At 38.3% G+C, this 22838-nt stretch overlaps 1 protein-coding gene across 6 annotated transcripts in view; it reads left to right on the top strand.

The window, feature by feature from the left end:
• The window catches only part of NUDT13 (nudix hydrolase 13), a 33669-nt gene extending 11226 nt beyond the window's left edge, over positions 1–22443 (top strand). The window contains exons 1-9 of one of the 6 annotated variants that reach the window (XM_054690311.1): positions 6010–6091; positions 10970–11061; positions 16041–16180; positions 17390–17524; positions 18576–18682; positions 19236–19361; positions 19602–19713; positions 20388–20542; positions 21631–22443. In XM_054690311.1, coding sequence (XP_054546286.1) covers positions 10979–11061; positions 16041–16180; positions 17390–17524; positions 18576–18682; positions 19236–19361; positions 19602–19713; positions 20388–20542; positions 21631–21837 — 1065 coding nt within the window. In that variant the 5' untranslated portion in view covers positions 6010–6091; positions 10970–10978 and the 3' untranslated portion in view covers positions 21838–22443. Of the gene's footprint in view, positions 1–6009; positions 6092–10969; positions 11062–16040; positions 16181–17389; positions 17525–18575; positions 18683–19207; positions 19362–19601; positions 19714–20356; positions 20543–21630 lie in introns of those variants that run through there. The other 5 variants (XM_037496910.2, XM_054690314.1, XM_054690312.1 and 2 more) reach the window with 5 other exon arrangements.
• The last annotated feature ends 395 nt before the right edge of the window (positions 22444–22838 follow it).

Genomic DNA, 22838 nt, shown 5'->3' with positions numbered 1-22838 from the left:
GAGAGAAACTTAGCAAAACCCTAATTTAATGGTATCTGAACATTAAACTACAATAGGATGTTTCACTATTATATAAGCTAATAAATTCTTTTATTGTATAAGCAAATTTGAGTTTTCTCAAATCTCACTTGCAAGTAACCAAACACATCTTAACTGGTAAGACATAGTTACTAATTTTGATTATGAACAATTTATGAATTGCATTATATACATCTATATATATCTATATAAAAGACTTTAGTTGCTCCTTTTCCATTTTAAATATTTTTAAGTATTGTAGCTTACAGGGGAATATCCAATAGCAATTCTGTTAAACATAGGAAATGTTTACAAATGTTAATCATATTTGGCTGAAAACAATGTTACAGTTTAGAAGAATGCTTTTGTTTATAAGCAAACAGCAACTTACTTGGCTGTCTGAAAGATTTGTAGATCTTGGCCAGTTCATGCATTCTTCCACCCAAATGAACTTGTCAAGAACTCGAACAAGCCAGGAGAGAATGCCAGAAATCTCAACTTTATTTGGTGAAGCAAGACCCAGGACCTGGAATTCATTCAGTCATGGAATTACTGGATTTGGTAGGAAGATAAACTTTGGTCTAGGAAAACCATTGCTAGAATCAGGGAGCCTAGGTTCTAGTCCATTATTAACAAGATAGCATGGTGTCCCTGAGTGAATTGCTTTAGTTTTCATACTAAAATTTTTTTCATCTACCAACTGATTATAATATTTGTCCTATCAACAGTACAAAGACATTAGAGAATCAATACAGATAGATGTGTTTAAAGTTCTTGGGAAAGCATGAAGTATTATATTAATACAAGTAATTCAGTTATAAATAACTGGATGCTGTACAGTCCAGATAGATGTGGTTTTGATTTGTTTTGTTTTATCATAAACCCAAAGTCGACTTTTAGACCTGTTTCAATGACCTTGAAAAAATTGTAAGTGGAATGATTAGTCCTAATCTCAACTGGTACATGGGATAAAGATGCTCACTTAGCGCCTCTGTAATTAGTCTATAGTTAATGTTAGTTTTTAAATCAATCCTGAAGTCAAAGAACAATGCTGTACATCCTATACCAATTTAAGGAAAATTTTTGATAAAGCTATTGTGGGAGATTGATTGCACTGATAGTATAGCCCAATTCTTCCCTATTTCTGGCATTCACTCTTGTGTAGTAAAAATTTAATGGTGCCCCAAGACAAGTTTGACTTTTGTCCTCAGTTCCTGGGAGGTAATCTCATGCCTGAGAGGAATGTCTTTGTTAGTCTGGGGCCCAGTCACATTGTTTGATTTAGGATAGGAGCTGGCCACACCCAAATGTTTAAGATGTGGCATAGGGGTTAAGTCTCAACACTATCCTCTATGGCCTAAGTTTGATGCCCAGTCAGGCAAATAACCTACATATGGCACAGCAGACCTCTCCTGTCTCGCCTGCTGCTCCCCTTAGCAGTATCTTTTCAATAGCTCCTCCTGTTCTGCTCCCCACTTTGTCTCTGGTGAATCCTCTCAGTCCCTGCACCTCTCACCTACACCCCAGTTCTTCTACGCATAAATAAGTAAATAAATAAATCTTTAAAAAAAATGTTTAAACGTTTAAGGTAGGAATTGGCCATACCATAAAGATTAATAATATGATGTAGGGTGGGGGCTTTGGGTGATGGAGTTCCAGTGAAAAATCTGGACACCAATGCTTGGGTGAGTTTCCCATTGACAACATCCTATATCATTCATTGATCCTGGAAAAGTAACGCATGCTTACTCAGTGGGGTGAGGACAGTAGATCATATTTGGTATACTTCTGACTCTCCCCTATGTGCTTCTTCCTAAGTTAATTTTAAATTGTATCTTTTCCCTAAAATAAGCCATACTCATGAGTATAATAGCTTTCAATGAGTTCTATGAGTGCTTCTACTGAAACTGAGAGTGGTTTGGGGAACCCCTTGAACCTGGAGTTGTTATTAGAAGTGAGAGTAATATCTCATGGGAACTGTTTTCTTTGCCTTTGCAATTGACTTAAACTCTTCACAATATCCTTTCCCACTTAACTTTATAATAAGCTGCCCCTGTATCTCTGAGCTTGACCATATGATATGATTTGACTATGACACAAGTGAAGAATTGCCTATTGCTACTTGTGCTTTTGCTTTTTGCCATCATCATCAAAAGAACATACCCATGGTAGCTTGTTAGAAAATGAGACACACGGAGCAGAATCAATTCACCCCCACCGTTACAATCACAGCCATTTAAAATTATCAAACAGTGCACCACCTCCAGGTGTGTAAATGAACGTGAAGTCAACCACTCCGGGTATGTGAGCAATAAACACTCTCTGCTTCTGTGATTTTGTGGTTGTTATGAAACTTTATTGTGACAATAGATAACATGAAACAGCTATCTCCTAAGCTTCTGTTATAATGTAGGAATAAACAGAGTATGGATAATGTAAATCAGGAAGGAATTTCCAAATTCTTTTTAATACTGAAAATTTAATGATCGTATATTTCAATAATCATGTTAAAAATTATTAGAGATTTAGAGGTGCCCACCCAATTAAGGCCTGGAGAAACAGACTATTTACCAGATTAGGTAATAGAAAATATTTGCTTTGAGAATATAACCCTACATAATATATAATTTGTCTTAGTATTCAGAATCCCACTGGGTATTGGGATAAAGATGAAAAACTATTCATGCCACTAGACAAATTAAAGTTAGCTATAACTATAACCTATTATTGAAAATCTTAAAAAAAAAAAAAAAACACCTGGGATCTCCATAGAGATTGCATTGAATCTGTAGATAAATCTGGGAATGTTGCCATTTTAACATTGTCTTCCAATCTGTGAACATGAGATTATTTCCATTATTCCAATATTTTTCAATCTTTATAATCAGCTTCTGTACCCCACACCCAGTAAGAGATACAAACTAGGTCTATCATACATTTTTTTAAAAAAGATTTATTTATTTATGCATCCAAGAACTGGGGTATAGGCCAGAGGAGTGTGGGGGCAAGGGTGCAGTGAGAGGATTCACCAGAGACAGAGCGGGGAACAAAACAGGCAGATTGACTGAAATACACTGCTGAGGGGAGCAGCGGTGAGTCAGGAGAGGTCTGCTATGCCATGTGAGTCACCTCCCTGGCTAGGGATCAACCTCTGCTGCAGTGACAGCAGATAACTCCATAGAGCTGCGGCTTAACCCCTTGCACCACCAGGGAGGCCCCTATCATACATTTTGAAAGTCAGAAGGAGTCTGGAGTCAGACAGACTTGGGTTAAAATTCCAGACCTCCTTCTGAAGAGTTGTGTAAATATGGGCAACTTAATTGACTTTTCTTAGCTTTTGTTTTACCATCCATAAAGTACAAATAATAGTACTTATCTCAAAGGATGTGAGGATTAATAATTAAGTGAAACAATTTGCCTAGAGCCTAGAAAATAGTAAATGCTCAATTAGTGTTATCTGTTTGTCTTAGTCCATTTGGTCTGCTATAACAAAATACCACAAATTTGGTATTTTATAAACAGAAGTTTATTTCTCACAATCCTAGAGGACATAAGTCCAAAATTGGGGTGCTGGCATGGTGGAGTTCTGGTGAAGGCTCTGTATCAGCTAACTTCTGACTGCGTCCTTACATGATGAAGCTCTTTTGGACTTCTATTATGAGAACATTAATGTCATTCATGACCTAGACACCACCCAAGGCCTCCTAATAGCATCACACTGGACATTAAAATCTCAGCATATAAATTCGGTGGGAGGACACAAACATTCAGACCATAGCACTATTTTTATTATTATAACACTTTAACAATTGCTCAAAAATACAGTTATTTTGATTTTTAAAAATTATAAGAGCCTTAACTTTCCCCTAAGCACATGTCCCCATTTCCTTGGACTTTACCAACTTCCCTCAAATTTCTCTGCCTTCCTTAAGATTAATGAATCAGGGCCTCCCCTGGTGGCGCAGCGGTTGAGTGCTGGGTTGCGAGGCTGCCCGCAACCTCTGCAGCGCCAGTTCAATCCCTGGCCACCGGCGAGGGTCCCACCAAAAAAAAAAAAGATTAATGAATCAAATTGACAAAAAAAATTGGGCTCATATGCTAATGGAAGAAATTCAAAAGAAAGGACTGATCAACCAACCAGAGTTACTACTCTCCCTTCCCATGTAACCATGTGCATATTAATAATGTAATATTAATATTAATTAATAACCATTATCCCCTACCATCTAATCTGCACACAAAGAATGACTTTTAAAATGCAAGTCAAGGTCCTCCCAAGTTGTGCAAGGGGTTAAATCTCAGCACAATGAAGCTATCCACAGTCACTGCAGTATAAGTTCAATCCCCAGCCAGGGAACTGATCCACGTGGCACAGCAGACCTCTCCTGTCTCACCCGCTGCTCCCCTCAGCATGGTATTTCAGAGAATCTGCCTGTTCTGCTCCCCACTCTGTCTCTGGTGAATCCTCTTACTGCACCCCTCCCCCCCACCCCCTGGCCTATACCCCAGTTCTTGGATGCATAAATAAAATCTTTTTTAAAAAATGCAAATCAATACAGAATTGAGGCTACAAGAGAGAGAGAGTAGGAGGTGGGGAGCAATGGAAGAAGGGGGGACAATGGACCATGATGGATTATTGGTGCTTTGGTGGTAGGTGTGATATAATAACATGCATTTGTAGAGGTGTGAACCTAAACCCCTAGGATAGTGTTGCAAATCATTACCTCAATAAAATATAATTTAATAAAAACACACTACAGAAGTATATAAATCTAAGTGAAATCACCTTAGTCTCCTGATCAAACTCTTCTGTAACATCTCATCCTTTTCAGGGTAAAAACCAAAAGCATTACAATGGCTCTGTAAGAACTGTTAAGACTTGCAGACCCTACATGATATGGTACTTGGTACTATTTGACTTCATCTCTGCCCACCATGCTTTATCCTAGCCTTTCCTCAAATCTACCAGGCACACTTCTGCTACAGGACCTTTGCAATTGCTGGGGTTTTTGTTGTTGTTTATGGTCTACATCTCTCTTTCTATAGATATCCACTCTCTTCTTGAGCTCCTTCAGGGTCTTTATTTAAATATCACCTTATCAATGAGGCTAACCACTCTAATATTAGATAGTAAAACCTTCCCACCTCTTACCCTGCTTAGTTTTCTCCCTAGCACTTATAACCACCTGACACATTGTATATTTATTTGCTTGTTTCTTCTTCTATGTAAATCACACAAGGACAAATTTTCAGGTGTTTTGTTCCCTGCTGAATCCTGTCATTCTACCAGTTCCAGGCAAATGGCACTTATTAAATACATGTTGTATGAATGCCTTCAAAACTATTTTCCATATAAGCAAGTAACTTTCATAATAAGAAGAGAAATGAGCAATGCCAATGTAGTTTTACTGAAGACCATCTTCAGTCAGATGAATTCCTGCTCTGTTTGATCAAGGAATGCATCCAACCATAAGATCAAACAAAAAGAGACACAAACCTGTCCTTTTTAAATTGGCAAAATTTCATGAAATGTTAAAGGTAGTTCTAAAGTAATGCAAAGATAGACTAAGAGAAAAAGAAAGGTTAAAGAGATCTGATTTCCATTCCCAGTACTCCTCTCCTCCTCTGACAAAGTACTCCTTCTGTTTATGACGATGGGTTTAATAAATTTATCTTTTCCTTATTCAAAAATGAATCTAATTCTAGTCTACCTTCTCCAAATACTTTGTAGCTTTCCTGGTAATGGATGTAGATGATCTTAGAAGATCATGCTTTTGGCAACTTAATTGATTAACTTTGCACTTGGAGGGCATAGAAGTATGTCTGGGAAGGTCTGGGAAGTGAGGCAGAAACATGCTTTTAACAATCGTGGGTAACTTCGGTGAATTTAGCAGCAGGCATGAGAGTTGAACTACATTTCCCAGAGTACATCTCAAAGAGGATTCTGGGAAGTGTGGCAGCAGCAGCAATTATTCCTCCGGGGAACGGAAGCCCAACTTCTCAAGAACATTTGGGATTTCCTGGTTTCTGCTGACTCTTGAGGCTTAGAAAGGCGCCCCCAACAGAATTCAGAGTGAGTACAGCGGAAGAGAAACCTACTCAGGTTCTAAGTGCAGGAAGGCTGTTAATGGGAGGCATCATCAGAACTTTTTAAAAAAGCTGTCTGTCACAGAATTTTAGATTTTAGCTTCGTCTCTCTTCCTTCTTACAGAAATTAGGGAATGACCAAAGTTTTGCCTCACAATTTATGAAGCTATCTTATTAACTGCAGCAAATGATTTTCTGATGCTTTTTTGGAGAATTGGCTGAAAATGAAATTGGTAACTGCTCTCCATTGGTCCTGCATTATTTTTGAATTAAGGGAGAAAAAATTATTTTTCAAAAAGCAAACTATAAAGCTGGTCAGTGAAACCTTGAAATCTTTATTCCACTGGCTCCTCAGCTTTGCATATTTTTCCATCCCCTTGAGATCCACAAGCATGAGAAGACAAATTCTGAAAAAGGCTCTCTCAAATACTACCTCATCTGGCCTCTTCTCAGTAGAAGCAGCCAGAGAGATTCAAGATGGGCTTTTTTGGTCATGGTGTAGTGCTATATAAGTTAATCTTTCTTCTGTCAACATGAACATAATGAGAAACTTGTAAATCATTCATTACAGGGACTCAAATTATTAACCTTAAAGGCCTTATATCCTCAGTTAGTAATACCTATTACCTTTCATCTCAGTCTTGTTTTAAAATACAAATAATAAATGAATGTTGGAAAATGTTTTCTATGCATTTTTCATCAAAACATTAACTTTGGAGGCAGACAGTCCTGGGTTTGATCTATAACTCCCTAGATTGTGATCTCAGATTAGTTAACCTCTTAACACTTCATCTTCCTCACCAGTAAAACAGGACTGATTACTTATTTAATTAATTCATTTATCTTTATGGTGTTTTCAACTGTGATAGAGACTGTGCTAGTTGTTGTAGATAGGAAAGATGCAATTTCAACCCTGCAGGACTTTACAGTCTAACAAACCTGAGAATTAAGTATTTAAAAACTGACATAGTTGTAATATACTTTAGATTCACTTTCTCTGCCTTCCCTCCTCTGTGAGAAGTGAGACAAACCAAGTTCCAACAAGTCAGGTGACAATCTTAGGTCACAAATTCAGTCAGTGGGAGAGGCAAGAATAAAAGTCCCTGAGTGTTTTTATTGTTCATATCTTTGTCTTCCTTGCTTTTGGAGACATATTTTGCACAGTAAACAAAGCAGAAGCCAGCTCTGAGCTTGTCATCTAAAATAAAATCAAGGTGCTGGTATTTCCTTCCAAAATTCGCTTTGTGAATTGTGAACTTTTTACCCCATCATGTTGTCAGATATAAAATATAATAATCATTACCACTTCAAACAGAAACAACTATTTTGTTTGTAATGTAGCTTTTGCACAGCTGGGTGTGTATATCCTAGCACGTTTACCAGCTGTTTATCAGCATGTTAAAAAAAAAATCTGAGCCTGTGGGTCAACACATTTTGAATAATATAGTCCATCAAAGACCCCTAAAAGATAGTGAAAATCACAAAACTTTTTATTTTAGGGGAAAAAAGTAGCAAATTTTCCCTGCATGAGGCTGTAAGAAGTTATATTTTCATTCTAAAATAGCCTCTTGACTTTTAGAGGAATCTCTCTCTCTCTCTCTCTCTCTCTCTCTCTCAATCTGAATGACTGCTTAAGAGAGAAAAGCAATACAAATAACAGATGGTTCCCATAGCTGGTTTTGGAGATCATATTGTGGAAAATACTGTAAGTGTACTAAAATATTATTTAAATTACACTGGTCAAAAGTAGAGTAAAACCACAATAAATTAATGAGCATAGAACATGTAAGAGATAATTTACAAAACTGAAATTAGAACTGTTAAGTCTGAAAACACTTTCAATCTCAATAGTGATCAAAGAAATAAAAAGTTCTTTTTTAAAAAACAAATGGTATTGAATCTTGTAAGTGTGGTACTGCATAGAAAGAGGTATATGATTTTAAAATTGTGTCCCAGTACTTCTCTGTTGCAGAGCTTACCTTAAAGAAGTAACTTGAAAATATCAGCATAGAAATATTCAGAGGTATTCTTTTTCTGGTAATTTAAAAATAGAGCAAATGATATCTTTAAAATCAAGGCCTGCTTAACAAAATGAGGATGAGTCTATTTGATGCAATGTTATACAACCAAAAAATTATGAAGTTTATGTGAAAACATGGAAAACTGCTTATATTTTTTTATGAGAACAAGTTGAAAAAATATGTGTCCTCTGTTTATAAGTAGATAATAGCTACACGTGTAAAAAGAGTAGGGACTACGTATTAAATTATAAGGTATATGATAATGTGGCATTTTCACAATTTTGATTTCTAGATATCCTATACTGTAGTTATATTAATTTCCCCAAATTAATTACTGTTAACAGTTTGGTATCTGTACTTTTAGTCACATTAAAATACAAATAGTACATATCAAATACATATGGGTATATATGTATATGTCCTCTTCTTTACAAATCAGTGAGATCACTCTAAACCAACCAAATGTTACTTTTTTTTTCTTTTAAAGATTTATTTATTTATGCATACGAGAACTGAGGTACAGGCCAGAGTTGCGGGGTGGGTTAAAGAGAATTCACCAGAGACAGAGCAGGGAACAGAACAGGCAGACTGAACGAAATACACTGCTGGGGGGAGCAGTGGACGAGTAAGGAGAGGTCTGCCATGCCATGTGGGTAGCTCCCTGGCCAGGGCTCGAAGTCGTGCTGCAGTGGCTGTGGATAGTTTCATAGGTTATGTCTTAACCCCTTGTGCCACCAGGGAGGCCCCTACTTTTCTTAATAATATATTCAGTTGAGCGCTGCACTGCAAGTCTGTCCGCACGCAGCCTCGGCAGCAAGAGTTCAATCCTGGCCAGCTGGGGAGAAACCCACATGGTGCAGCAGATCTCTCCCGTCGCCCGCTGCTCCCCTCAGCAGTGTATTTCAGTCCATCTGCCTGTTCTGTTGCCCGCTCTGTCTCTGGTGAATCTGTTCACCCTCGCGCACATCTGGCCTGTACCCCAGTTCTTGTATAAATAAATAAATCTTTCAAAAAAAAAAAGTATTGTGCCAATTTACAGTCTCAGAATTGTAAGACAGAGTGACTCTAAATACATTTCTTACCGTATAGCACACAAATCTTACGGCTATAAATTATAGGGATTATACTTTTAATACTCGCCTAGAGTGCTTTATAACCCATCCATCACATACTGACATCTATAAAGACTATGTATTTTCTTTCTCCTCCTAGAGTCCCTTGTCAGGAGGCTTTTCATCTGGTACATATTTGTGTCCCTTAAGGGAACTTGCATGAAGTCAGTACTCAATAAGTACTTTGTTGAATGTCTTTTGCTAAATATATTTTAACCTTGGCTAGGACATAGATTGTAGCCAAAACTGTCTAAGGATTACTCATCAGTGATTCATAATTATGCAACCATGAAGTAGGCTTAAACTCTAGATGTTTCTCATTCCTCAGTGCTTTACTCTTAAAACTTCGGTACAGTTAAAGGTGGCTGGTTAATTTAATTACTTATTTACTCAATTTAGTCATTTACTTCTACCTTTTTATGATATGAAATGTACTTTTCATGGGGAATAAAATACTAATTGATATACAACTTAAAAGGAATCACCATCTGCAGAATGGATTCTTTTTTTTTTTTTTTTTTAAAGATTTTTTATTTATTTATACGAGCACTGGGTACAGTCAGAAGCGCGGGAGGGTGAGAGAATTCACCAGAGCCAGAGCGGGGAGCAGAGCAGGCAGAAGGACCGAAGTACACTGCTGAGGGGAGCAGCGGGCTGCAGGAGAGGTCTGCGCGCCATGTGGGACCCTCACCCGGTGGCAGCCAGGGATCGAACTGGCGCTGCAGAGCTGCGGGCAGCATCGCAACCCAGCGCTCAACCACTGCGCCACCGGGGAGGCCCCTGCAGAATGGATTCTTAAGATACACTTTTCCACAATGAGATACAAAAAGAAAATAGCTTAAATTGATATAGATTTGCATATATGCCTTTTAAACATTTTCCTAGTGCCCATGATTTTATATTTTTCTTATTTGCAGCATTCCTCCTACTTTATTTTTATAGGGACTTTGGGGTTCACATATTCTGAGAAACTTTGCTCCATTACTCTGGAGCCCCTTATATACTTTAAGTATATAAGGGTAATGCAACTACTGTACCAAATTTCAAAAGTTCAGAGGTTTAATCTGTAAAAGCTTACTTATCCACTCACAAATAATCCAAGGCAGGGTGGGGCCTTGCTTGGTGGGTAGCTTTTCTCCATTCAGTGATTCAAGGACAGAGGCTTTTCCTCTACAGTTTCTGCCATTCTGGAGTCTTCCAAGGAGAAGGGTCAAAAGAGAATGGAAAAGGCATATTTCTTAACTGTCTTAGCCTAGAAGAAACACACACTCACATCCCATTGTTAACACATAATTTGGGTTCTACTTAGATACAAGGGGGAAGAGAAATGCAGGCCTTGGTTTGACATTACTTCCCAGAACAGCTCTATAATATAGAAGGGGCACGTATTTTCTTGTGGATAATTAGCTGAGTCTCACAACAATCTATTAGGTAGGCAGAATGGCTTTCAATTTTGTAGATTAGGAAAGGTACTAAAAGATTGAAATCCCAGTTAGTTAATGTAGACATGTAGTTTTATCTATTTACCTAAGTAACACTGCATTATAACATTATATAAGTTTCAGGTGTGCATCAATATAGACAGGCAATTTAGAAGCCAGATCATCTGACTGTTCCTTTTCTCGTAATTAAAAAATGATCCTATCCTGGCTTAAAGTATAACCCTCTTGGTGATTCATTACTTTAAATTGCATACTATGACTTTTTAAAAAAAAATTTCTTTTCTCTAAGGACTTGATAATGTCCCTGTATTGTGGAATTGCTTGCAGGAGAAAATCTTTTTGGTACTCCAGGCTGCTGTCAACCTATGTAACTAAGACACGGTGAGTTTTGACCAACGTGAGCTGTAATTATTCTAGCTTCGGCTCATTAAGTTATAAAATCCTAAATATATTAAAATTCTATACAGAGGATTAAGGATGTGTGATCCAAGACTTATTTATAAGTATGTTCATTGCAAATTATTGATTATTGGAAAAATTCTTCAACTGAATTTCCAATAATATCTAAAGTATCTGACATACTTAACTATAAATTCTGTTAAGAATTTTGTTTTTCAACTATAAATCAGAGACATGGTGCAGGGGAAGAGGAGTGTAGCAGCAGGATGGCACAGGGCAGGTTTTCTATGATTGCAGCAGACGGGGTAAAGAAGGAGAGTATATGTTTACCCCCAACGTATGTGTAGTGGCGGGAAGACCACAGGGCAGGCTCTGACCTGAGTAGACCGGGTGAAGGAGGAGAGTCCTAGGAGCCCTCGGTGGCTTTTGCAGGCTTTTATTGGGATTTACCAGGTACACAGCAGGCAGTGGACCGGGAGCAAGTCTTCACTCTTTCTGGGTTCTCCAGCGTTCTCTCGTGGCCGCTGCTTCTTTGCTGGTGATTCTTTTCTGCTACTCCGCTCTCTTGTTCCCTGCTTCCTTCGCTCTGCTGTTGTGCTGTTCTTCTGGCATCCCTGTGACGCCAGCCTTATAAGCCCAGCCTCTCAGCCCAAGTGTATCCACTTACGTATGCCCACACCCTGCTCCAGGTGTCCGCCATCAGGCATGCATTCGGGACCGCAGATCCATCATCAGTCCTAATGGCAGGAGGTCAGGAAAGCCTGACAATGATTTACCTTACCCTACAAGGAAGCAGAGGGATCGAGATGGGGGCGGGAGAAGCACAAGGGACTATGGTGATGGTGCATGGGTGAACTGGTAGTAGGAATTCTATGGGGATTACACCTGAGAAAAGAAAGCAAGCAATGTGTGTGTGGGGGGGGGGGGGAAGAAAAATGAACAATGATGCAAAATATAAATTAAAAAATTGTTATAGTTAAAAAAAAGAATTTTGTCTTTTCTACTATGTTACTCCCCATGCATAAAACAGAACCTGGAACTTGGTAGGCACTGAAGTATTATTGAATCAATGAATGGAATTTATTTTATTTTAAGATTTATTTATGTATACAAGAACTGGGGTACAGGCCAGAAGTATGGAGGGTTAGAGGATTCACCAGAAACAGAGTAGGGAACAGAATAGGCAGAGTGACTGAAGTACACTGCTGAGGGGAGCAGCGGGCGAGTCAGGAGAGTTATGCTGCTCCATGTGGGTGGCTCCCTGCCCAGGGATCAAACTCATGCTGCAGTGGCTGCAGAGAGCGTCATAGGTTGCATCTTAATCCCTTGTGCCACCAGGGAGGCCCCTTAATGAATGAAATTTAATAACAGTTCATGAAATTTCCCATAAATAAGATAAAAAATGCCAATTCCCTCTCCCCCACCATAGAACAAAACTTCAGTGAAATGTTGACTAGGAGGAAAATAAACACCACCAGTGCAGGAGATGAGAAAAGACTTCTTTGTCTCAGCTTAGGGAAATTTGAAATCTTTGAACTGGAAATCACTAACATGCACACGTATAGTTTTGGGGTTTAAACTTGTACTATCTGTGTGGTTGTGGTCCCAAAACACCCAGCCTAAGAAAATAATTTAAGTAATAGTCTTAGACTGGTCACACTCCTGGGGCATCCTATAGAAGCAAATGTAAAGCCCCTCTGAGGGATACACTCACAACCAGGGCTTCCCACACAAAAAGCTCTGTCAAACATGAGTGCCCAGTCCGAATTTAAAGGCACATAAACATATAATCTCACATGAACAGGAGTGAGAAAACAACATTACAATACTTGTTTTAAATATTATTGAACATATATGTGATATGTAGTTCTCAAGCTGAGTCTCTGAAAACAATAACAATTATTTTTAATTTTTTTTAAATTGAGGTAACATTGGTTTACAACACTGTGTGTTTTAGGGGTATAAGTTCACACCTCTTTAAGTTACCACACCATGTCCCCCACTGTAAGGTCAGGAACGGACACTGAGCAGGTTTTCTAGGATCCAGCAGACCAGGTAAAGGAGGAGTCCTGGAGCCCTCAGGGGTTTTGCAGGTTTTTATTGTGATCACCAGGCACACAGCAGGCAGGGGCGCTGGGGCCTACCAGCCTCCCAGCCCCCAGCAGGTCTTCACTCTGGGCTCTCCGGCTTTCCCTCGACTTCCGCTGCTGCTGGCATCCCCGTGACGCTGCCCTTAAAAGTCCAGTCTCTCAGCCCAGGTGTACCCACATCAGGTGCCCGCCATCAGTCATGCATTCAGGACCACAGGTTTCCCCCATCTATCCTAATGGCGGGAGGGCAGAAAAGCCTGATACCTTTTACCTACCCTACACCCACCAAAGTACCAATGATCTTCTACCACAGCAATAACAGAATTGTTGAATAGAGTCTAGTGAGTATGTTAAAGTGAGTAAATGTATTAAAATGAATAAAAATCATGTGAAAAGAATAAACTGTTGCTAAAGAATATTTTGCAAAAATGTTAAGAAATTTGTTGAAGAAAAATGTTTAAGAAAAAAGGGCTATGAATTAGTTGGTATGATTTTTAATGTATGTATATATACATATATATAAACACACACATATATATATGAATAGTATTAATAGTTTGGGGGATTCCAAGGTATGTTCCTAGCTGAGTGGTGGAATTCATGATTTCCCTATTTTAAAAAAACTGCTAACTGTATTTTCTGATTTTTATAGAATGACTTTTTAACTTTTATAATAAAAAAGTTTAAGTTTGATACTCTTAGTGTTGTAGTTTTCACACTATTATAACTAAAAGCAGAAAATGAATTTTTATAAACAGTATTCCTGATCAAGAAGAATATAAGGAACTTTTTGGATCTCAGTTCCAGTTCCAGTAAGGTCCCAGGTTTAAGACCTTAACCTGAATGTTTTTATAGGTGTTTCTCTTTTTGGGGTCATTAGGGCAAAGCACAGGTTGTACCACTCTTACTGTTCTTTTACAAAGGCAGCTGTGTTTGTTCTAATGTTTATATTTGGTAACTTGTAAGTGGCACACGTTTCTCCTTTGACGTACATTGAGTCTTTGCCCCCCAGGCGGATGCAGTCACTCACAATAAGTTTAAAAATATTGTAGTATTACAATCTCAGGTTTCTTTTGTCTTCTGTTTATAAAGAATGCATTGAAACCCTTTTTATCACACTTTCAAAAATAGGTTCCTAAAGGGCCTCCCCTGGTGGCGCAGTGGTTGAGCGCTGGGCTGCGAAGCTACTCGCAGCCTCTGCAGCGCCAGTTCGATCCCCAGCCGAGTGTCCCACATGGCACAACAGACCTCTCCTGCTGTGCCCGCTGCTCCCCTCAGCAGTGCATTTCATCAGTCTGCCTGTTCTGTTCCCCACTCTGGCTCTGGTGAATTCTCTCACCCTCCCGCGCTTCTGACTGTGCCTAGTGCTTGTATAAATAAATAAATAAATCTTAAAAAAAAAAATAGGTTCCTAAAGATGCCACTGGAGTGTGTTTATCATTTGGTTTCATAGGTCAACTCTACCTACCATTGTTTCAAAAGCTCCCAGATTTTACCGAAAATATCTGTAAACTGTTTCCTACTTTAACTGATAAAATATTCCAGGTACCTGATAGTCCATTTTAGACTGTCAGTAGTCAAAAATGGTTAGTTATCCTTAAGGCCCTAAAAGAATCCACATTCAGTTTCCTGAATCCCACAGAAGGGATTTACTTAGGCCATGCTTCATGAAATTAACAGAACAGCTTAGACCTTTTCCAGTACTATTTCACTTACAAAAATTAAGTATAGGATGTTCTCTTTTCTACACTATTATTTTGGCTACTGAAAATATTACACTTATTATATAGTTCAAGTGTGTGTGTGTGTATAAAAATTAAACATACATATATATTAAACATACATATGTATATATACACATATGTGTGTATATATATACACACACATATATACATATATATGTTTAATTTTTCCATCAGTGATCCCTTTGTTATAGAAATAAGGAAATAATGGTGTTTACCTGCAGGACTAGATGCTTGAAACAAGGGTTCATTGAAGATAAAATTTGCTCTTTATCTTCCCTAGAATGAATGAGAGTTGACAGAGTACAGTATTTGCTCTTTGTCTACAATAATAAAGGCTGCTTCCATATCTAGTTATTCTGTGGTTGATGTTTTATCACTGTACTTGTTTTCCTTTCACTCCACTGCATGTAAATTCTTACCTCACAGAATAATATTGGCAAAGTACCCTGAAGTTCAATTCAGTAAATATTTATTATCCTTGAAGTTCAATCCAATTAATACTTATTGAATTGATCTATTCAATATGCTAACTACTAGAGATACAGAACTAAGGCAGACCCTGCCCTTAAGGAGATCATAGTCTTTCAGGGGAGACAGATTCACAAATTGTACAATATAATTATAACCACAGAAGTATGGGCAACGTACACAGTAGGACAAAGGAGGCAATGAGACTGCCTGCAACCGCCGCAAATCCTTTTTGGTACAATTTACGATGAAAATAAATAAAAGGAGGGCCTCCCTGGTGGCGCAAGGGGTTAAGCACTGGACTATGAAGCAGTCCACAGCCTCTGCAGCACGAGTTCGATCCCCGGCTGGCCAGAGAGAAACGGACATGGCGCAACAGACTTCTCCTGGCTTGCTGTGTATTTCCGTCACTCTGCCTGTTCTGTTCCCCACTCTGTCTCTGGTGAATCCTCTCCCCACCCCGCATCTCTGGCCTGTACCCCAGCTCTTGTATGCATGAATAAATAAATCTTAAAAAAAAAAATTTAAAAAAAAAGAAAATAAATAAAAGGAAATAACCATGGTAGGAGAGGGATGCAGGAGCAGAATTTGCAGCAATGAATGCTATGCAAGTAACTACGTAAGGTTTTATAATGCTTTGGCTATGTCTCAAATACAGATATTTATTTGAACTGAAGGAAGATGATGATGCATGCAAAAAAGCCCAGCAGACAGGGCTTTTTTACCTCTTTCATAACCTGGCTCCTTTGCTTCAAAAATCAGAACATCAATACCTGGTCCCCCAGCATAGTCTATTAGGTAAGTCCAAAGTAAACCAGTCTATGGCCACTAAGAAGAGTTTGTTCCATACTGAACTCCTAAGTCGGATCCTCTGAATTTAGGGTCTAGGTTTTTCAAACGGCTTCTGCCAATTAGTTATTTAGTGTATAAACCTGAGTTATCCAGTCAGATGTTATTTGATGATGGTATAAACCAAGACTGCCTTAAACTAGGGGTCAGCAAAACTGCTGTCCAAATTGGAACCCACTGCCTGTTTTGTAACTATTAGAACATAGCCACAACATGCATTTAAATATTATCTTTGGCTGCTTTCACACTACAGTGGCAGAGTTGAGTGGTTGTGACAGAGACCATATGACTCACAAAGTCTAAAATATTTTGCCAACACCTGCCGTAGGCCAATGATTTCTAGCTTCCATGGAGTTGCATGTTGTCACACTGTTTAAGATTTGCATCATGACTTCATTTGTCCTAAATGGGTCAAAATAAAAAGTAAATTAAAATTAATTTGTTTTGAGAACTCTTTTAGGGCATATAACTAGAGATACCTAAGCCATTAGGATTTGGCATTCAAAATACTAACTTTCAGTTTTATGTGATGTCACTACACACTAACTTCTAAATACATTGCCAGTGAATTTCTCATATGGGTTAGATGATGTACTTAAATAAGCAGTTTGCAGCAGTGCAGAAAATATGAGAGAGCCATCAGAAGGCACTTAACATTATTTAGGGGGTTAGCAATGTTGTATATGAACAAATAAATGAGTCCATGTGCAAGAAGATAATTTTTCTTCCTATGCAGCATTTGTCTTAGATAGACTGGGATTTCAGATGAATATTTGACCCTGGCCCATAATTACAACATAATCTGGAGACTAAATTATAGAACTGATTTAGTTTCTATCATTTTAAGTCAGACAGTTTTTTTTTTTTTTCCAAATCATAAATTTTGTATCTTACAAATTAGGGGATATGTTCCTTTAATGATACAAACATAGAGTAATATAGTATTACACAAAAATACTTCCTTCTTTAGTCTAAATTCCTTAGATTATGAGTAAGAAAACAGGCCTAAAGACATTAAGTGACTAGACAAAATTAAATAGCTAATTAGCTATATTCTGACTAAAATCGAGATGTACCTATTTCAAGCAGATTTTTAAAAATCTAAACATGTAATTTAATTATAACTCTTGTTTCTCTCCTTTCTTTTCTGTTTCTTAGAGTTGGAAAGTCTCCTGGGTAAGTTTGGACAGGATACAAAAAGAATAGAAGATTCTGTGCTGATTGGATGCTCTGAACAGCATGAAGCATGGTTTGCTCTGGACCTAGGTTTAAATAGCAACTCTTCCATAAATGGTACTTAACATTATTCCCAATGGGTACTACCGAGTGGCTTTTAGACTTTATGATTTCACATAATTATATAAATAGTAAAATCTCAAGGAAAATATATGTTAGGACCAAAAAAAAAAAAAAAAAACCACACCTATGATTCACTGTCATCATCATTTAAAAGAAAATAAAGAACATTTTAATGTTTTCTGAGTTAGGTGATGAGTACACACATTTTGTTGTATTACTTTATACATTTTATATAATTATTTCATAAGAAATGTTTAAAACTCATGACATCATTTTTATTTCTCTTGTCAATGCTTGCGATGGCTCTGTTTTTAGACCCGTATTTGAGAACCAGTCTGCTATAGGCTCATGGCTCCAAGCAGGCTTTTCTTCTCTCTTTTGGGGTATAGGTGTAAATTTAATGATATTGGAATGAGTTTGCAATAGTAGCTTAGAGACTCCACTTCATCTCTGTTCCAAGGATAGTATGTGGCTTGAGCAAATGTTCTTATTGCTCTGAAGGGGATCTTGAGAATAACTAGGGGCTAATGTTTCCCAGATTTGCATAAAAGTAAGAATTTGGTGCTTGTTAAAAAATAGATTTCTGGGGCCTCCCCGGTGGCGCAGCGGTTGAGTGCTGGGTTGCGAAGCTGCCCGCGGCCTCTGCGGCGCCGGTTTGATCCCCGGCTGCTCCCCGGCCACCGGAGGAGGGTCCCAACATGGCACGCAGACCTCTCCTGTCGCCCGCTGCTCCCCTCAGCAGCGTACTTCGATTCTTCTGCCTGCTCTGCTCCCGGCTCTGGCTCTGGTGAATTCTCTCACCCTCCCGTGCTTCTGACTGTACCCAATGCATGTATAAACAAACAAATAAACAAATACATAAAAAAAAATAGATTTCTGGGCCTCACTCCACATCACTGTTCAGAATCTCCAGATAGGGCTTGAAAACTTTTATTATTATTATTAGGCAAGTTTGGGAAACACTATTCTAATAGGATATACTTGAGAGGATCACAAGACAAAGTTTGACATTAGTTTCACTTCAATTTCTTTTCTGATTTTCTAGCTTCCTTAAAGAAACCTGAAATAGAGACAGAACTCAAAGGATCTTTCACTGAGCTGAGGAAAGCTCTTTTTCAGCTGAATTGGAAGGATGCCTCCTTGCTATCCATGGTAGATTCTGATTTCTCAGTTTGGTAGGAAATTTAATAAAGCAAGACTAAAGTGACATTCGATTTTGCCTTTTGCAGATCATAGTCCTTATAAACCACGGGGGAAAAAAAAAACCAATGTGTTGTAGGGAGATGGCTTATTCTTGTGCCCCTGTTTTTGGCAGGAGTGCTGTCAGGATCATTTTCCCTAAGGACATGCAAATCTATAGCAATATGATCTGTCAACCTCACAAACATTTTAATGACCCAAAGCATAAATATATACATTGTTTTTCCTATGAGAAATGACCTTATATTGTTTTAATGACATCCTCATAGATTTAAATTTAAAAATTTCTAAATATTTTTTCTTCGCCAAAAATTTCTAACTTCATTGGGAGAACTATATATTGGAAATGTTTAATTTTAAGCTAGGTAGTAAGTACCTGAGTGTTCATTGTAATACTTTATATATTATGTTTTAAATAATTTGTAATACATTAAAATATACTTTCTTTTATGCATATGCCCCACTTTCTGTACCTAGGAAATCCAGTCCATCTTTGTATCCCTAGGCTCAGGCTCTTCTTCGTTGGCATGATGCTCATCAGTTCTGCGGCAGAAGTGGGCAGCCCACTAAGAAGAACATGGCTGGCAGCAAGCGTGTGTGCCCTTCCAGTAAGATCATCTATTATCCACAGGTAAACATTTCTTTAAAATGACAATCTAAGGCTGTGTACTACTTGGCCAGAGGATGGAAGCCTGTACAATTTTACAGGCTTTCTTTAAAAGCCTTTTTTCTTTAAAAACCTTTTTATAGGCTTTTAAAGAAATCCTATAAAAAGGCTTAAAAGGTTAAAAGGTTTTCTTTAGTTATCCATTCTTTAATCTCCTTAGGCTTCAAAACCCTAAAGTCTTAAGTTTTTACCCCCTTGTCCTAGATGGCTCCTGTGGTGATCATTCTGGTATCAGATGGGACTCGATGCCTGCTTGCCCGCCAGAGTTCCTTTCCCAAAGGAATGTATTCTGCCTTGGCAGGTTTTTGTGATATAGGTAAGGGGTTTAGAGCATGTACAAAGGAAATTGAAGGGCACAAAGGCTTACCAATAGTAGGCATCTGTCTTGTTGCCATAGTGCTGGAAGTCTCAGGCATGTTCTTCCCTATCATGTCAAGAATTGACTTATGGCATAAATTTTTAATGTTTTATTAGGCAAATTTTCAAACATATAGGAGTGTTAAATTATATATGAATACCTATACTTACCATCTATGCTTTATATATTTTTACTACACTTAGTCACATGTCTATCCATTCCTGTATCTTTCCATCAATCCATCTTATTTGATGCATATTGTACATATTACACTTCTTCCTAAGTATTTCAGCATGCATATTAACTGGAATTCAGTATTTATTTACAGATTTGTTTTTTCCTCAGTCTATTGGTGTAAAATTTGCAAAGGGTGTAATTTACAAAAGCTGAGGGCAGCAGTGCCTTTCCCATTGACACTCATGTTGCACTGTAACTAACCTAGTTGGTTTAACTATTGAAGTTTAACATCCAACTCTAGATTTGGTTCCTATTATTATAGAGACTAGGAAGATTAGGGCTCTTCCAAGAGTATTTCATTGATACTTTGGAGCCAGTTTTACGCTTTCACAAATGGGCATCTGTATCACCCTTCCCGCTGCAGGGCTGTCCTGAATTAATCTGAGTGCTTGTAGGTGAATGTCTGGAAGAGACTGTCCGGCGGGAAGTTGCAGAAGAGGTGGGATTAGAGGTGGAAAAATTGGAGTACTCTGCATCCCAGCACTGGCCCTTTCCTAATAGCTCACTCATGGTTGGTTATCATGCAACTGTGAAACCAGAACAGACAGAGGTAAGTTCTAATGCTTCCCTTATGTTGTGGTATTTCCTTTGCCTCATCCTAGATGGTCAGTAGGCACTGACTTAAACACGTCTAGTCCAGCATTGTCTAGATTACACAAAGATGAATAAAGTGATTTATATCCTTAAGGAATCAGCAATCTCAAAAGAAATAATCACCATGAAAATTGAGTGGCAACATGATTACCATTCTTCCTTCTATACATCTCACTTATAAGACAATTTATCATTCAACATCAGGACTTAATTACATAGAATAGACACACAAATATATCAAATTTAGATTGATTTCAGGATTGGTCTCACTGCTCGAGTCAGTTAGGATGTTAAAAATGAATATAAAATCATAGGAATTCTGGTTGAAAAGATCTTCAGTGTTGTTATATCCAATCTCATCTTGCTCTTTGTAGCAAACCTGATATGATAGATGGTGTTGTGATCCCTGCCTGTCAAATATATCTAATGTGTGTTTTGGCTTCTATAGAATGAATAATATTTAACCTGTCTCAGTAAACAGTAATGCAGTTTGTATTATTTTGCTTCTTGAAAAGAAGATATGCCGTTGATTATCATTAACCTTTATCCTTTAGAGAAGAGTAACATTTCTATATTCTTTTTAAAATTGCAAATTATATAGGGCCTCCCCTAGTGGCACAGCGGTTGAGCGCTGGGCTACGAGGCTGCCCACAGCCTCTGCAGTGCCGGTTCGTTCCCCGGCTGCCGGCGAGGGTCCCACCAAACAAACAAACAAAAAAAATTGCAAATTATATAATAGAGGTACAAAAAAGGAAGTATTATTCATAATGTATCCCTCAGTGTTAGCCCCGTAATATTTCACTATTTGTGTTTCCTGGATTTTAAAAATACATCCTTTTTTAAAAACTATTAAAATATTTTAACTCCCATCACCTAATTACACCTCTTTTGCATCTGGGCAATACATGAAACTGAGTAGATGTAGATTCCAGGTATTCTCTTCTAAGATTGCTCAGTTCTAGAACCATTTTCTCACCTTTACCCAAAATATTCTACATTTTTTAGCTCCTAACTTTACATCCTGTTTTTTCTCATGTCTTTCAGATCCACGTGAACTTGAGAGAATTAGAGGCAGCTGCCTGGTTCAGTCATGATGAAGTGGCTGCAGCCCTGAGGAGAACCAATGCATATACTCAGCAACAGAAACAGAATGAGACCTTCCCATTCTGGGTGCCCCCCAAGCAAGCAATTGCCCACCAACTGATTAAGGAATGGGTAGAAAAACCAACCTCTTCTACCTTAACTGCTTAGTTCATATCAAGTCACCTAGATCCCTCTTCAGTATTCTGGTGGGACATATCAGAGATCATTTGATAAAGGGGAAGTGACAAAAGGCCACATCCAGGACAACCTCATAACAAGAGAGAACAATAGGTGAACCTAAAAGAAGACACCCTCTACTAGTAATATTAATGAAAGAAATTCCTAATTAGGAAATAAAAAATGCCAATATGAGAAGAAAAATTGATGAGATGACAAGTGTCAAAATCAGAAGGAAGGTGGAAGCACTAGTAAGACTTGGATTTGGCATGTGACTTGTTAATGCTGGGTTTATACTAATGCCAAAATATGCCTGGAATAATTTCAGTTAAAACTTTTATCCTAGTGGGGCCTCCCCGGTGGTGCAGCGGTTGAGCGCTGGGTTGCGAAGCTGCCCGTAGCCTCTGCAGCGCTGGTTCGATCCCTGGCCCATCCCCGGCTGCTTCCCGGCCACTGGAGGTGGGTCCCGCATGGCGACAAGACCTCTCCTGCCGCCTGCTGCTCCCCCGTAGTGTACTTCGGTCCTTCTGCCTGCTCTGCTCCTGGCTCTGGCTCTGGCTCATTCTCTCACCCTCCCGCGCTTCTGACTGTACCCAGTGCTTGTATAAATAAAATAAATAAATCTTTAAAAAAAAAAAAAAACTTTTATCCTAGTATTGAAAATATATAGCAAATCTCAACCTACTTTTTTTGCCTCAGAGAATTAAGATAGCACTATGTATTTTGAATTCATGTACAGGTAGTTATTTTGTACATGGCAGTTACATAAGACATTTAAGTCATCTGAAGGGATGAGGAAAGTGAGAGTTTCCTCAAGAGTACTCTGTAATAAATCGGATGCAATGATGTTCTGTAGAGGTAACTGCCTTCCAGTGAGGCTCAAGACAGTTAAGTCTTATTTGCTGTTAACTTTCATAGCTTATGACCCAAGCAAAAGATCACTTTGCCATGCTTATTTTCCTAAATGTAAAATTGCTGTTGCCATTTGCACA

This window comes from Talpa occidentalis, unplaced genomic scaffold (genome assembly GCF_014898055.3).
Source record: "Talpa occidentalis isolate TD23 unplaced genomic scaffold, MPIMG_talOcc4v2.1 talOcc4.8, whole genome shotgun sequence".
NCBI lineage: Eukaryota > Metazoa > Chordata > Mammalia > Eulipotyphla > Talpidae > Talpa > Talpa occidentalis.
This window is presented reverse-complemented; position numbering and strand designations above follow the sequence as displayed.